The 16,935-nt window shown below is 43.6% G+C and overlaps 1 protein-coding gene across 3 annotated transcripts in view; it reads right to left on the bottom strand.

The window, feature by feature from the left end:
- Nucleotides 1–16,935, bottom strand: part of MYO1C (myosin IC) — a 131,833-nt gene that overhangs the window by 40,032 nt on the left and 74,866 nt on the right. For all 3 annotated transcript variants that reach the window (XM_040423539.1, XM_040423537.1, XM_040423538.1), the window contains exons 4-14: nucleotides 11,947–12,145; nucleotides 11,051–11,131; nucleotides 10,165–10,344; nucleotides 9,908–10,006; nucleotides 9,715–9,828; nucleotides 6,921–6,992; nucleotides 6,489–6,608; nucleotides 5,700–5,782; nucleotides 3,318–3,423; nucleotides 1,363–1,443; nucleotides 1,150–1,241 (exon numbers count right to left, since the gene is read on the bottom strand). In XM_040423539.1, the coding sequence (XP_040279473.1) occupies nucleotides 1,150–1,241; nucleotides 1,363–1,443; nucleotides 3,318–3,423; nucleotides 5,700–5,782; nucleotides 6,489–6,608; nucleotides 6,921–6,992; nucleotides 9,715–9,828; nucleotides 9,908–10,006; nucleotides 10,165–10,344; nucleotides 11,051–11,131; nucleotides 11,947–12,145 (1,227 nt within the window). The remainder of the gene's footprint in view (nucleotides 1–1,149; nucleotides 1,242–1,362; nucleotides 1,444–3,317; nucleotides 3,424–5,699; nucleotides 5,783–6,488; nucleotides 6,609–6,920; nucleotides 6,993–9,714; nucleotides 9,829–9,907; nucleotides 10,007–10,164; nucleotides 10,345–11,050; nucleotides 11,132–11,946; nucleotides 12,146–16,935) is intronic.

Genomic DNA, 16,935 nt, shown 5'->3' on the forward strand with positions numbered 1-16,935 from the left:
CTGCAAGCAGTGCTTTTTGTACAGCCAAATCCTGACAATAATGCCGGAAACAGGGCAGATCCTTGCCGGGTCACATTATAGTCAATGGGACCTGGCGGGGAAAGGTAGCACCCGGTTGTGCCAGATATGAACTCTGGCAGGTTGTTTGTCTGCGAGAACAGGCTGCCAGAAGATTGGCTGTTTAGTTAAAAGACAGCATGGTGTAAAATATTAAAATAAGGGATCTCTCCTTATCGATTCTCTGCTGGTCTCTACTCCCTGGTCTCTCTTGACATGTAGGAAATGACCAGGGATTGGATGACTGTTTTTTTACCTGTGCTGGAAGGGACCAGGAACCACAGTAGTGGCACAGCCATGAGCCTTCAGAAATCGAGCGGCCGAAGATCGGTAAGGCTACTTTCACACTAGCGTTCGGAGCGGATCCGTCTGATGTTTCATCAGACGGATCCGCTCCGATAATGCAGACGTTTGCATCCGTTCAGAACGGATCCGTCTGCATTATTACTTAGAAAATTTTCTAAGTCTGAAAGTAGCCTGAGCGGATCCGTTCAGACTTTACATTGAAAGTCAATGGGGAACGGATCCGCTTGAAGATTGAGCCATATAGTGTCATCTTCAAGCGGATCCGTCCCCATTGACTTCCATTATAAGTCTGGACGGATTCGCTCGCCTCCGCACGGCCAGGCGGACACCCGAACGCTGCAGGTGTCCGCTCACTGAGCGGAGCGGAGGCTGAGCGCTGGCAGGCGGATGCATTCTCAGTGGATCCGCCTCCACTGAGAATGCATTAGGGCCAGACGGATGCGTTCGGGGCCGCTCGTGAGCCCCTTCAAACGTAGCGCACGAGCGGACACCCGAACGCTAGTGTGAAAGTAGCCTTAGGTGTTTCAAAGGATATGTCCAGAGAGGTTACAGCTCACCATGCTTGCCTTGTCTCTGTTATTGGTTTTAAAGTTTGTTTCAAATTGCCCATCACTGTCCACCTATATATTTCCTTATCAACCAACCTAATTCATTCTCATTTCAACAGATACATCCAGAAAAATATTTCTTGGATTTTATAGGCACGCCGACATAAATGGGGATGTGTCTGTCAATCATTAATTATCTAGAGCTGCAATCATTCATAGATTTACTGTCTATACTCACGTAACAAAGTGTGGGTGGTTTTTCACAGTCTCTTCCAGCTTCTCTAGGAATGTCGTATCTGTGGCTTCTCCGGGACGCAGACATTCTTCATCCTACAGAAGGGAAAGGAACAGAGATAATACAACAGGTCATCAATACAGTCCCTAAACAAGGCACAAACCCATGCGAGCATCCTGCTTGCTAAGCAGTGAGCTAGAAAATAAACACACTTACCAAGATGGAAATGATGCCTTTGAACTTCTCTTCAACCAGATCACAGATTATTTTGTTATTGAAATACTGCACAGGCTCCCACTGTAATGTAAATGGGAAACTATTCAGAACCAGTAAGGATGAAAAAACCCTGCTGCCATAAACTACGTCCATACATCCGGTATTACTAGTTACAATATGCTGGCACATCATTATCTGAATTTCATTTGCAAGCAATTCCATAAAATAAAGCTACAGTTGCAGGGACCTATGTACAGATAGGAGTTAGTACATTGTCCTTGTTGCTATAGTCGAGAAAAACTACCAAAACTGTCATACAATGCCCCTTTCCTGCACGTTAAAGATGTCAGAATATACATCTTCAATGTAGTTCTGAGCTCTGGCAGTTCATACAAATATCCATATACATCAATGTACTATACACATCCTAACTACCACTTATCCAAGCTAGTAAGAATGTGATCATGGAAACAGCTGGTTACTTGGATCCATGCAATGTACCACAGTCTGGGAAAGTGTACTGTGCTTACATGGGTAACCCACGGTCAGGCAGCACCTCACAGCATCAAAAATCTCTGCATGTTCCAGGATTCGCTCCTAGATTTGGCTTACAAATAATGACTAAATACTCAGCGTATGGGCTCATGTACACAAATGTATTTTGTTTCCGTGTCCGTTCAGTTTTTTGTTGTTTTTTTTTGGGGGGGGGGGGGGGCCCATATGCGGAACCACTCTCTTCAACGGGGCCGCAAAAAAAAATAAAACATGTCCTATCATTGTCCGCATTACGGACAAGGATAGGACTGTTCTGTTAGGGGCCAGCTGTTCTATTCCGCAAAATCCGGAATGCACACGGGCGTCATCCGTATTTTTTGCGGACCAAAAAATACATATGTCCGTGTGCATGAGCCCTATGACCGTGGCCTTAGCAAAGAAAAAGGTACTTAGTTTTGTGGGGACATGAGAAAAACGGGTGCTAGCTTTGCACCTGTAATACTAATCAATGATACCGCCACAAGCCAGGCAGTGAAGTAGGTTTAAAGGGAATCTGTCACCCTGATTTTGGACTATTATCCACAGTAATGCTTAAGTAGTACTGCAGATGGGGAGTCCAGATGACATTTTTTTTTGCCTACTACCCTCCATCCCCCCGTCAGCCCTCAAATCTGCATTGAAATACAGCCTGGATTGCTGTGCTTACATAATGGAGAGGACCCCTGTGCACATGCTCAGCAGTCCTGACAATGTATTTCAACGGATATCTGAGCGCTGAGCGGAGGAACGGAGGGCAGTAGGAAAATAAAAATAGTCATCTGGTCTCCATATCTGCAGTACTACTCCTGTATTACTGTAGATAATGGTCCAAAATCAGGGACACAGTTTCCTTTTAAAGCGGTGTAGTAGCAAGTTCCCTCCATTACACCTGAACCGTTGATTGTGGGGGTGTGGGATGTCAGACCTCTGCTGATCAGCTAGTGATGGCCTATCCTGAGGATAGTCAAACTGGATAACCCCATTAAAAGAGAACATATAGGATTTCAGTTATGGCAGAAGACAACACTCTGCTTTACGCATGAAGCAATTGCTTGCAATACATTTTCTGGGTATACAGAGTAAGGGTCCATTCACACGTCCGTAGTGCATTGCGGATCCGCAATACACCCGGCCGGCACCCCCATAGAAATGCCTATTCTTGTCCGCAATTGTGGACAAGAATAGGACAAGTTATATTTTATTCCGGTACCGCGGACCGGAAGATCGGCGGCGCGCTCCGGAAATGCGGATGCGTACAGCACACTGTGTGCTGTCCGCATCCATTCCGTCCCCGTAGAGAATGAATGGGTCCGCACCTGTTCCACACAATTGCAGACGTGTGAATGGAGCCTAACAGGTGTTTGGTCAGAGAGGAGAACTGACATATCAGTTGTATATAAAAGTGAGAGGGTGTTACTTACCGCAATCCCCTCAGATTCATACTCTTCCTGTTCAGACTTTAGTGTCAGCTCAATAAACAACTGCTGAAGCTTCTCATTGCAGTAATTTATGCAAAACTGTTCAAAGCTACAAAGAAAAAGTACCACAAACATAAATGAGATGCATCACTCCGACATTTTATTTATTTATTACCAATGAGCAAATTCCTAAACATTTAAAGAGGACCTTTCACCATAATAAAACCTCTAAACTAACTATACAGACGTGTAGAGCGGCGCCCAGGGATCCCCCTGCACTTACTATTATACCTGGGCGCCGCTCCGTTCTCCGGTTATAGCCTCCGGTATCTTCATAGTTAGGCTCCACCCAGGGGAACCTGCCGGCGTCTCATTCTCCCATGCTGTAGCGCTGGGCAATCGCAGCGCTCAGCTTATAGCCTGAGAGAAAAAGAAACCTCTCAGGCTATGAGCTGAGCGCTGCGATTGGCCAGCGCTACAGCATAGGAGAAAGAGACGCCGGCAGGCTCAAATGGGTGGAGCCTAACTGTGACTTTACCGGAGCCTATAACCGGAGAACGGAGTGGCGCCTGGGGATAATAGTAAGTGCAGGGGGATCCCTGGGCGCCGCTCTACACGTCTGTATAGTTAGTTTAGAGGTTTTATTATGGTGAAAGGTCCTCTTTAAGACTCAGTTAAAGGGCTTCTGTAACCCCCAAAACCCTTCTTTTTTTTTTTGGGCTTGTTAAAATCGTTATTTAACGACTATTCCCTATATAAAGGACCTTACCTTTTTCTGTGGTTTCTTTTCATTAAAAAACGATCTTTTAAAATATGCTAATCGCTTCACTACCAGCAAGTACGGCGTCTACTTGCTGGTAGCCGCCGCAAAAAACCGCCCCCTCCTCCTGTTGATTGACAGGGCCAGCGGGGATCTCCTCCTGCGGCTGGCCCTGTCTGCATTTCAAAAATCGGGCACCTGTCTTGATTCGGCGCAGGCGCTCTGAGAGAAGGAGGCTCGCCTCCTCAGCACTCCCTCAGTGCGCCTGCGCCGATGACGTCACCGAAAAAGAAGACGTCATCGGCGCAGGCACACTGAGGGAGTGCTGAGGAGGCGAGCCTCCTTCTCTCAGAGCGCCTGCGCCGAATCAAGACAGGCAGTGATTTTTGAAATCTCAGTAACATCTCCGTAACATTGCTAACCATGCAGACTTTACAAAAGTGGTGTAAAATGGCAAAAAAAAATTGTGCCCAAATGACATGCACCAAAATGATAGATGCCCCTAATCATTTAAAAGTAAAGAAACTTCACTTTTACTGTAAAAATATAGATTGATATCTGCAATAACAATACATTTTAGGCTACTTTCACACTGGCATTTCAGGGTCTGCTTGTGAGATCCGTTTCAGGGCTCTCACAAGCGGCCCGAAACGGATCAGATTAGCCCCAATGCATTCTGAATGGATAAGGATCCGTTCAGAATGCATCAGTTTGGCTCCTTTCAGCCTCTATTCCGCTCTGGAGGCGGACACCAAAATGCTGCTTGCAGCGTTTTGATGTCCGCCCGACAATGCGGAGCCAAACGGATCCGTCCTGGCTTACAATGTAAGTCAATGGGGACGAATCAGTTTTCACTGACACAATATGGTGCATATGAAAACGGATCCGCCTCCCATTGACTTTCAGTGTAAGTCAAAACGGATCTGTTTGCATTATCATGGTAAGGTAAACGGATCCGTTCTGAACGGATACAAGCATTTGCATTATAGGTGCGGATCCGTCTGTGCAGATACCAGACGGATGCGCACCTAACGCAGGTGTGAAAGTAGCCTTATACAATTCTTTCATATATGTTAGCAGTGGTGTAATCAGAATGCACAAAATATGACATTTCTTGGGACTGGATTAATTATAGCAAACAAGTGAATTAAAGGGGTTGTCCAAAGCTAAACTTTAACAGACTTCTTCAGAGTGGCTGGACCCACCGTCAGGTTCATACTTACCTCCTCCGCTGGATTCGTGGTACATCACTCCATGGACACATCTGCGGGTCCCGGGTCTCTGGTAACCCAGTGACGTAACACATGGGTGACAAGTCACCGCTGCGTCCAGTGATTGACTGCAGAAGTCACGTGATGCCCATCAACAGAATGTGAATTCCCAGAGACCTAGGACCTGCAGCGGTCATATGATGCCCATAACCTGCCAAGGTGGCCGTGAAGCAATGCGGCCGAATTCCAGCGGCAGGGATCCTGTAAGTATGAACCCCACCGCGTGTCCGGCCTCTCTGAAGATTTCTGTTTAAGTTTAATCTTGGATAATCCTTTTAACTCTAATCCTATAAGTGTGCCCTGGGGATAAAAAATATTTCCAATGCCAAAAATTGTACATACGAGAAATATTACCTGTTATGTTGAAAGACTTCAAAACCATATATGTCCAGAAGTCCTAAGACTGATGCATTCCCCAGACTGTACATGTCTGAACCCTGAAAAAGACACACAGTGGGTTACAGCTCCAACGTCACAGTAATCCTCCTTATCCTGTTTACTTTTCACTAGTGACCCCAATGATCTATAGGGTCACATTGTGCACGCAGAACTCAAGGACAATCTCCAGACTCGCTTAGTTTTAAAATCACAAGTCCTACAGTAAATTGAAATATCATTACAATGTAAACCCTTTGGAAAAACTGCCCAAAATTGTATTAAAAAGTGGTCTTCTAGGGAATGTGGCCCGTATGTCTACCAGGTACTATATGGTGGAACTAGAAATAGGTCACTTAAAATATGGTCAGGTCTTCAGAAGAGGCTTCATTTTAGGCCTCATGCACACGGTCGTTGTGTGTTTTGCGGGCCGCAAACTGCAGATCCACAAAACACGGATGGCGTCCGTGTGCGTTCAGCTATTTGCGGAACGGCACGGACAGCCATTGATATAACTGCCTATTCCTGTCCGCAAAACGGACAATAGGACAGGTTATATATTTTTTTGCGGACTACGGAACTGAGCAACGGATGCGGACAGCACACTGAGTGCTGCGCGCATCTTTAGCGGCCCCATTGAAGTAAATGGGTCCGCATCCAAGCCGCAAAAAAAAAAAACGGCTCGGATGCGGACCAAAACAACGGTCGTGTGCATGAGGCCGCTTTTGTATAACTGTGCACAGAGAAACAACTTTTTATTAACTATACCTTATAGGCTAGCGATTTGTTAATCTTGCTGACAAGCCATGAAAAGGTGCGCCCATAAATTGCTTTAGCCAAGGCATCTCGGGCATAAGCAGCTTGCTCCAGATTCAAAGGACTATTCAGCTAGAAGGGAGAAAAAAATACAAAAAAGGCAAAAAATGAAAGCCAAATCAAACAAAAATCACATTTGGTAAAACAGATTCTGAAAGTGGTTACAGCAGCGGTTTAATGCAACCATCAATGTGCTTCCCAGCCACTTGAGAAATAGGCATGTACGCCTGGAGGGATTCCACTTCAGTTCTCTTGGGGTATTACCTAATAGCAATTGATAGGTCAGCTAACCAAGATATTGGATGCTACACAGCTTGTCCAATACAAGTTACACTACACATTCTAGACATAGTAGTCTAATAGTTACCAGACTGCAGATTTTACCTCTTCTCCTTTTGCAATGATCTTTTTGTGAATAAGAGATTCCCGTAGTACGGTACTATCTACAGACAGAAGCTGCAAAACAAGACAAGGGTTTGTTAGGTTGCACTATGTTCACTAGAATATATCTCTTCAAAAATTCATCTCCTCTGGCTTTACAGCCATAATATCCTATTATTTCAAAAGGTGTGACTGGCAGAGCAGGCATCTCCTGCCCTTTCCTTTTCGTCGAGCTGAGACCAGGAAGCAGAGACCTGGTAAGGACAGAATGGCAGCGGCAGAGGATCAGTGAGGTGAGGAAGGATTCTTTTACATTTTTACAATATTCTGTCCCCTCAATGGGAAGGATTCTAACAAGTAGTCATCACTCCTGTTATTTGACTTGTTTAATATTTTGTTACTCTGTAAGGGCAATTTCACATGAGCGTATTCAGTGCGGGAAATACACTCCGTGTAACAGCAGTATTTTACTGAACACTGCTCCTGTGACACGCATGATAAAACACCTCCTAGGAATATAGGTGATCCATTGTTCTCTGACAAGTCATCCTCATAAAAATAGGTGTGGAATAAGAATAGCAGCGACAGTGCAATTGTTCTCTTGATAGACTCAGATAAAGATGTCCATAGAAGAGTATTGCATTGATTAATGTGATATTCTAATTAAAGGGGTTGTCCCATGAAAAATATTCTACAGTTTTCAAACCAGCGTCTGGATCTGAATACTTTTGTAATTGCATGTAATTAAATAATTTGTTTAGCCATTGTGCTATTCAATAAAATGTATCTGTACAGCGCCACCTGTTTGTTTTTATTTCCTTGTCCTGCCCACTGAGATGGCCGCACATGCTCAGTTTCATCCTTCAACTGCCTCCTGAGCTGGGATAGGGCGAGCATGGACACGCCCCCCGAGCTGCAGCAGAAAAGACCCTCCCCTTGAGCTGTCAGCTTGATATAAATCCAGCAGAGCAATGAATGGGGAGATCTCTGGATCCATGTGAGGTACAGGGCTGGTGCTAGCTTTGTTATAAAGAGATTGTCTTGTACTATATGGTGTCTGAAGAGAAAGGACAGGAAGTAGAATACTTGGAGTAAAAAAAAAAATATATATATATATATATATCAATATTTTTTATTTTATTACACCAAATATTCACATATAAGTTATTAATGTGTGCTAAGAAAGGTTGATGGAAGTGTCCCTTTAAAGCTCCATGACTACTGTTGGCAGCAAATGCAGTTAGATAATATTCATGTAGGTCAAGGAGTGATGAGAGAGGCACATAGAGCTTGCCTTAGGCCGGGTTCACATCTGCATTGTGAACTCCAGCACTCTGATCTGGTCCCCGGCAAATATGACAGAAAGCAGCCGAGCAGAGGCGCAAGTGCAGCCAGTCTCCACTCACCGCTATAAGATTTTCAAAAACAGCCAAGTGCTATTTGCCACAGTCACAATGCGGTGAATAGAGAGGCGGCCACGTTTCCACGACTTGCTCCCCATTCACTGTTACAGGATTTCCAAAGACATCCAAGCACACACGCTTGCCTATTTTCGAGAGTCCCATTGCAGTGATCAGAGAGCATGCCAAGCATGCACGATGTGCTCTCCTTCACTTCAAGGGACCTAGCAATATACAACAAATGTTAAGATAGGAAAACCCCTTTAAAAGCTGTGTTCTGAGCCAGCACCCTAGTGGACGGTCCTATAAGTGATTGAATGCCATCTCTGTAATAGGGTGTATACACAGATAGAGGTCAATCACTGATAGGACCATCCACTAGGCTGCTGGGCTCAGAGAGAGCAGGGATTTAAATGAATAAGGCTTCTTTCACACTTGCGTTTACATTTTCCAGTATTGAGACCTGGCAGAGGATCTCAAAACCAGAGAAAAACGCTTCCGTTTTGTCCCTGTTCATTGTCAATGGGGACAAAACGTAACTGAACAGAACGGAGTGCTCCAAAATGCATTCCGTTCCGTTTGGTTGCATTCCCATACCATCCATACAGTTTTCTTTCCGTTATAGGATGCAGAGCAAAACGGATCTGGCATGACCCACAATGCAAGTCAATGGGACGGATCCGTTTTCTCAGACAATAGAAAACGAATCCGTCCCCCATTGACTTTCAATGGAGTTCATAACGGATCAGTCTTGGTTATGTTAAGATAATACAACCGGATCTGTTCATAACGGGTGCAGATGGTTGTATTGTATGTAGTAACGGAAACGGATCAGGCAAAAACGCAAGTGTGAAGGTAGCCTAAAACACAAGTTTTGCTAACTCTTCTAAAATATATATTAATCTGCCTATGTCCACTGGCTCTATAACATGCTGTCTGCACTTTGCACTTCCTTATTAAAATAAAAATAAAAAAATGCAAAATTTCAGTTCTCTTTAAATTTGGCACACACTTACAGCATGCAAGCTTTTGCGAAAAACACCTCCGGTAACATCCTACTACAAAACTCAAAAAAGCAAAACCCATTAAAAAACCAGCGCCAACAATGGCCTTAAAACGCTGTGTTAAACCACTCTAAATTTGTCGCCGGTCATTAAATTCCCTGCCCTCTGCTAACCCTGCCTTAGTCCACATAAGTAAGCTGCAGAAAACGTCAGCTTATTCCGTGTGCTTCAGAGGGCAATGTGAAAAGGAGAATTTCACAATTTGTTGTTTTCACAGCAATGAAAAAAATATATACCAAAAATATGTTTATAATAAAAACTTGGCTCTAATAATGTCATTTTTCCTGACAGCATGCCAACTGAAGCCAAACATGGCCTGGTAAAGATCCTTACCCTGGCAAGATATTTAATCTGGTTTTCAGTTGTAACCTGGACATTTCCTTGTTCATCTGAGGCAAACTGCACATTTCCCAAGTGCAAGACGCTGGCTACAATGCTCAACAATTCCTGAAATTAAAAATAAAAACTCACAGCACATGCATGCATTTTTAGAAAAAGATTTCAAACATAATATTCTGCCACTTACCTCCACGTCATCGTCATTGAAGTTGATCACTGACAAAGCTTTTCGAACAATCTTCCATTCATTTTTATCATTGATTGAGCTAACCCTGGCACACTGACCCTGGAGGGGGAAACAAAAAGTCCGACGTTTTGATGATTTTTACAGGACAGAAGTTTGAAAAGCAAGTAAAAAGATACGAATAATCTGCCCAATTTGCATTCTCTTGGCAGAGCAATAGTTTGATTAACCCCATGTTTATGTCAGTGTCTGCAACCTACCTTGATAAGGTATTGGTAGTTTTGTGCACTTCTGTCTAAGCCCAGCCTACGCAGAAGATCCTCTTCCCCGCCCTCGAGGAGCTGATAAAATATATGGAAATTTCTCTCTCCATGGTTCTGATGCACCACACGTGATTTTTCCAGGAGATAGTTCAGGATGTGTCCCCCAACTGGAGCTCCCTTCAAACCAAACCGATAGTTTATCAGTTTATAACTAATAGAAGTAGACAATTTTATTAACCATACAAAGTTTGTTACCAGAACTTTCAGACAGATGCATCCATCTCACCCTTTCCATACTACATCAACATTTGAGGGTCCCATCTTTCCACTAGCTAGCTATATGTGGCATCTTAAAGGGACTCTGTCACCAGTTATCTCCCTATGCAGCTGTTTGCATAGACACACAACAGCAGTTCACCTGATTAAAATGTGTTTTTTCTTTTGTTGATCTAAGGCTCCGTTCCAGAGTTATGATACATTTTCTTAACGTGCCAATTAGGACTTTGGTGCAACGAGGATGTCACCATTGCTCTTGTTGCACCCAAGCTTTGCTCCTTTCCGTGGTCAGTCGCTTCCTGACTGCATTGATTGACAGAACCAAGCAGTGGTAAAGCAGCCAGGGAGGGGCTCGCTGCAGAATGAGCGGACCTTGGGTGCAACAAGAGCAAAAGTGACTCCCTCATTGCACTAAAGGCTTAAATGCATATTAAGTAAAAGTATACTTACTCAGGAACGGAGCATCGGATCAACAAAGGAGAAACAGAATTTTAATCAGTTGAACCACAGCTACGTCTCTATGCAAACAGATGGATAGGGAGGTTGCGGGTGACAGATTCACTTTAAGGCCTCATCTAAATTAATAAAACACATTCTAAATACTAACCTTATAATCGAACTGCACATCCATGTATTTGCCAAAACGGCTGGAATTGTCATTTCGTAAGGTTTTTGCATTTCCAAAGGCCTGAAAGCAAAACAAATTATTTCAGACTGTATTACCTACTAATGTAATATGGCTTTCTAATATTACCAAAGAAATCACTGAAACCAAAGCTAGTCTGCTTCTGATACAATAACTGGTAGTGTTCCCATGACACCTTGAAAACATTTAGAGATACGCCTTTCAATAGCACCTTAAACATATTTGCTCTTTGCTACTTAATAGGAAGTTTGCTTGGCTTCTCCTACTGAAGATAACATTCACAAGCAGGGAGATCTTAAGGTGCCCATACACGTTACTGTATATAAAAGTTGACATATCGGCTGACTAATGTAGGTATCTGGGGTAAGATGGATTGTTCATTTTGGATTTCAGCATGCCCTTTCCTAAGTTCCTATAGGAGTTAACCCACCAACCGTTGAGTTTGGCAGCAGCTTATTCCTCATGACCTACTGCAAAATCATGTTTGCTTGGCCGAGTGTGTGTGTGTTTTAGACCTAAATATACCTTCTAGCGTTCTCTAAATAAAAATGATGACATAGTTATTGTGACTAACGGAGACTTTAGGACGGGTTTCTGAAGGGACTTCTATTAATTAAAAAGTTAGATTGACAGAACAGGAGTTGCTCCCACATAGTAACTCTCCGTTCTGGCTCATAGAGGGTGATCCCAAGCAGGGAACGCCTCTCTGAGTTTATGTGCCATCAGGGTATATGGACAGGGTTTGCCTTCATGAATCAATCCATTTAATGGAGAATAAGGCAGAATTACTGGTGCAGCATACACCTGGTTGTAAAGTTTATGTGAAATGTGAGGTACAGGGTAACACTCATTCTCACCTCAAGAACAGGATTGGACTGCAGCAGGCGGTCTTTCACAGTTTCCACTTGCTCGCTGGCAGGGCAGGTCACAGCATAGTACTGGAGGATCTTCTTACTAGCCTCCGTCTTTCCTGCCCCACTCTCGCCAGATATAAGAATACACTGGTCTTTTCTTTCTGTTCGCAGGGAGCGGTAAGAGTTGTCGGCTATAGCATAGCTGTAAAGAAACAGAAGATGATTTTGTATCTTGATGTGCAGGAGCATACTAGTCATACCTGCTTCTTCTGGAGCATCCTGAAAATTATCTACCAAGTACTGGAAGGGTAAATGACAAGCGAGAAGAAACCTGGAGAATATAACAGGCATGGATACCTTCACTATTAGTGTCCCTGATAAAAAAATGCCTGCTGAATTACAAGGGTTTGTAGTAGTTTAAAAACATAAAGGAAGCCATTCTCACCCCCGCCAATAGTCCACTATTCCTATTCCAATGCTGCTCTACACTTCTTGACCCAATCTCTCTTACTCATCCAAAATCAAACAGAGAGGTGTCACTGCTACAGGCAGGGATTGGCTGAGCAGGCGTCTCCTGGCATTTTACGCTGTGCAAAAGCAGAACCAAGTAGTGGAGAGAGCGGGGACCAAAGCAGTGTTAAAACGCCTGTGGATCGCTGAGGGTGGAAACTATGTTAATAGGAAAAAAAATTATAAATACCTTTTGACAACCTCTTCAACCACCTAACAGTTTTGCCTGAGATCTGCTCAGGCTTTAAGAAAAGCACTGGGCAGTTCTGCCTAAGCACATCTGTTAGTTGACATAGCTGATATCGCGGTTAGAAATCGAGTGAGGAGTGAAAGCCATGAAACCTGCTTTTACATTCACTTTCAGCTGCATTCACTGTCAACCTGATTTCTAACAGCGATATCTTCCAATGAAGGAGGAGATAATGCTGTGATTCTGGTCTTGAATGAAGGCCTGGAATGCCAGCTTTCAAACAAGGCTAGGTCCATATCTAGCTGCAACCATTCCAGAGAAATGAGCAGCTAAATCAGCCCAATGCCCCACCACCACCGCCTCTCCTCAGTCTGGAGGGGAGGACAGTAGGGGAGCAGACAGCCTGCAGGAAGAAAGAAAAAAATAAAATCACATATATAATCGTTCACAATGGCATCTAAAGAGTCCCTAATGCCGACAAGGAGCTGAATATGTGGGTCTTGTGCTTATTTATGTGGAATAAGGAATTTTCATATTTTCACATTCCTTAAAAGTACTAGAATATTCCTATAGAAAGTCACATATTACACAGTGTAAGGATGCTATTATCCTGTAATCCGTAAGAGCCGTACACATTATAGTGGTTTACAGCCGTTATATAGTGCAATAATGCCACGATACAGAAAGTATCGCTCTGCTTCGCACTGGGCAATACAGCTACACAAGTCACACAGAGAACAGAGATAATGGTCCTATTGAATTGCGCACCCCTACAGTGAGTAAAGTATGCATTTGTCTTACTGTAGTAAGTATATACAGGCCTTACTGTAAGTAAAGTACATACGCAGCGTGCAAAGCATTCAGCTAGTCAGTCTGGTGCGAAAGCGTGCCACGGGCAGCACGTCCTGGTGCAGATCACAAAGCTACTGCCTAACCAGTTACACTCCACAGTGTCCTCAGCCGCAGTGACCAACGCATAGCAGTGTCTATAAGATTTCATATTTAAAGGGTTATTCCACGAAAAGTATGACACCTATGCACAGGATAGGTGATAAATATCAGATCGGGGGGGGGGGGGGGGGGGGGGTCCGATCACTGGCACTCTCAAGAACAAGAAGTCTCCCTTATGAATGTAGCTGTCATTTTGGTCCACTGCTCCATTCACTTCTATAAGGCTAACGGAGCACATTCTATGTCAGTCCCATAGAAGTCAATGGAGCAGAGGACCAAGAACCACACTGCTCTGGGATCTCAAGTTCTCAAGATTTCTGGGGGTCCCAGTGGTCCAAATCCCTGTGATCTAATATCTAATGTCTATGGGGTGGATATGTGATGGGCACTTTCTGAGAGAGAAACCCTTCAAGCTAAAATAACCAAGTCATTAGTCATCCAGTAGGTGACCTACAATAAGGGGTGCACATTTACTGTATGCGCTAGGAAAGCTCTCAGCGCATCTGTTAAATGGATCTATAGGCCTCCATTACACTGACCCATGTCAAGTTTCTTTTGGCCTCTATTCGACAGCATTTTATTTATTTTTGCCAAATGGCACAGACTGCAATATCCCATGCAGAGGATACTGTTAAAAAACACATACCGTGCAGTTTTTTTTTTTAAACATGGACACCTATGAGGGATGGATGTCACCTAGAGGCATCTGTTTTATGGGTCCATTTAATGAACGCATAGGTAAATGGACACCAAGAGTGTGCAACGTGGTGAAAAGAGCCTTAAGGGGGAGGTCCAACTTCATATAGGTTTTTAAATACCACCCACAACCCAGCAAAACCTGTCAAGGTCATGTGACCCAGCAATGATAGGCCGTTTGGGGACATGTCACCGATGCAGCCAGTTATTATTGGCTGCAGCAGTGCATATGACCTTATCCATGCTGGAAGTTTACATACAGGGACCGAAACAGACAGAGCATCAGAGAGCAGTTAAAGGGGTTGTCTCACTTGAGCAAATAGCATTTATTACATACAGAAAGTAAATACAAGACACTTACTAATGTATTGTGATTGTCCATATTGCTTCCTATGTTGGCTGGATTCACTTTTCCATCATATTATGCATTGGTCATATCCAAGGGGTTAAGACCACCCTGCAATCCATAAGTGGTGGTTGTGCTTGCACACTATAGGAAAAAGCGTTGGCCTTCCTGATGGCCAGCACCGCGGGACCGCACATAGGCTAGTGATTTTTCTATAAGTGTACAAGCACGACCACCACTGCTGGATTGCAGGGTGGTCATATACACTGCTCGTATCCAGTGGTTAACGCAATAGAAAAATGAATCCAGCCAGCAAAGGAAGCAATATGGATGATAACAATACATTAGGAAGTGCCTTGTATTATCTTTCTCTACATGATAAATGCTATTTGCTGAAGTGAGGCAACCCTTTTAAGTATGCGTCCCTCGACAGGTCCTGCTGGGTGGGGTGAGGTATTTAAAGGGGTCCTCCAGGCTACAGATATTGAGGACCTATTCTTAGGATAGGCTATCAATGCCAGATTGGTGGGGCACCTGGCACCCCCGCCGATCAGCTGTGTCTGGCAGTCGCAGCACCAAGAACTATACAGTGTACGGAGCTGGAGGCGGATAGCTTTGTTCACTGTGTTGTCGCAGTGTCGGGGTACTGCAGCTCAGCTAACACTCACGTGAATGGGAGCAGAGTTTCAGTATGCCTGCGCTCTGTACATGGTTGGACTTTGGAGCCTCAGCCGCCCCAAACAGCAGAATAGTGTGGGTTTCAAATAGGTCATCAGCATCTGTAGCCTGGAGAAACCCTTTAAAAACCTATATGAAGTTGGAAAACCCCTTTAATCTTTTATTCCCAGTTAAGAAATTGCGTATTGCAGTATTTCTCTTCTCGGCAATCCTTATAATGTGAGATAACCCATAAACCCCCCCCCCCCATTCTGTCTGCTGGGAACTTTGGGAGAAATGCTGCCCTCTATATAAATACACACATTCTTTGGTGCTTTATGTCCAGTGTAACATAGCAACCGACGAAAAAGCAGAGAAACACTGGTCAAAAATAACACATGAAGAAGTTGTGGTATGAAAAGAACAGGCCAACTCCGAAAGAAAAAAAAAAACTTTCCAGATTTTTAGGAGGAAAAATCCCACTAAGACTAACCGTTCAGGAATTTTCCCTTTGAACAATCTGATGACTGAGGTCTGAAAGCTAAATCCACCTCTCTGCACACAGATGATGACCCGTCAGCCCCTGCACTGTGCCCTATAATCCCCAAAATCTACATAAAATGTTGAGGAACTTAAGATACTTTGATTTATTTATTATTGTACATATTTGGGGTTTGATAATGTTTACTTTGCTGGTCACATCCACAACTGGATTACTGCACTGATGGTTTCCCTTTCCCAGAGTGCAGTGCATTATGGGAGCCTAAACAACGACAGCTCCATAGATATAAATAAGCTCTTACACCACATATAACTGCAGTAAATATATATACAGTTGCAAGGAAAAGTATGTGAACCCTTTGGAATTATATGGATTTCTGCACAAATTGGTCATAAAATGTGATTTGATCTTCATCTAAGTCACAACAATAGATAATCACAGTCCGCTTAAACTAATAACACACAAAGAATTAAATGTTACCATGTTTTTATTGAACACACCATGTAAACATTCACAGTGCAGGTGGAAAAAGTATGTGAACCCCTAGACTAATGACATCTCCAAGAGCTAATTGGAGTGAGGTGTCAGCCAACTGGAGTCCAATCAATGAGATGAGATTGGAGGTGTTGGTTACAGCTGCCCTGCCCTATACAAAACACACACCAGTTCTGGGTTTGCTTTTCACAAGAAGCATTGCCTGATGTGAATGATGCCTCGCACAAAATAACTCTCAGAAGACCTACGATTAAGAATTGTTGACTTGCATAAAGCTGGAAAGGGTAATAAAAGTATCTCCAAAAGCCTTGCTGTTCATCAGTCGACGGTAAGACAAATTGTCTATAAATGGAGAAAGTTCAGCACTGCTGCTACTCTTCCCTAGGAGTGGCCATCCTGTAAAGATGACTGCAAGAGCACAGCGCAGACTGCTCAATGAGGTGAAGAAGAATCCTAGAGTGTCAGCTAAAGACTTACAAAAGTCTATGGCATATGCTAACATCCCTGTTAGCGAATCTACGATACGTAAAACACTAAACAAGAATGTTTTTTTGGGAGGATACCACAGAGGAAGCCACTGCTGTGCAAAAAAAGCTACACGTTTACAGTTTGCACAAGAGCACCTAAATGTTCCACAGCAGTACT

Source organism: Bufo bufo, chromosome 3 (assembly GCF_905171765.1).
Source record: "Bufo bufo chromosome 3, aBufBuf1.1, whole genome shotgun sequence".
NCBI classification, from domain to species: Eukaryota; Metazoa; Chordata; class Amphibia; order Anura; family Bufonidae; genus Bufo; species Bufo bufo.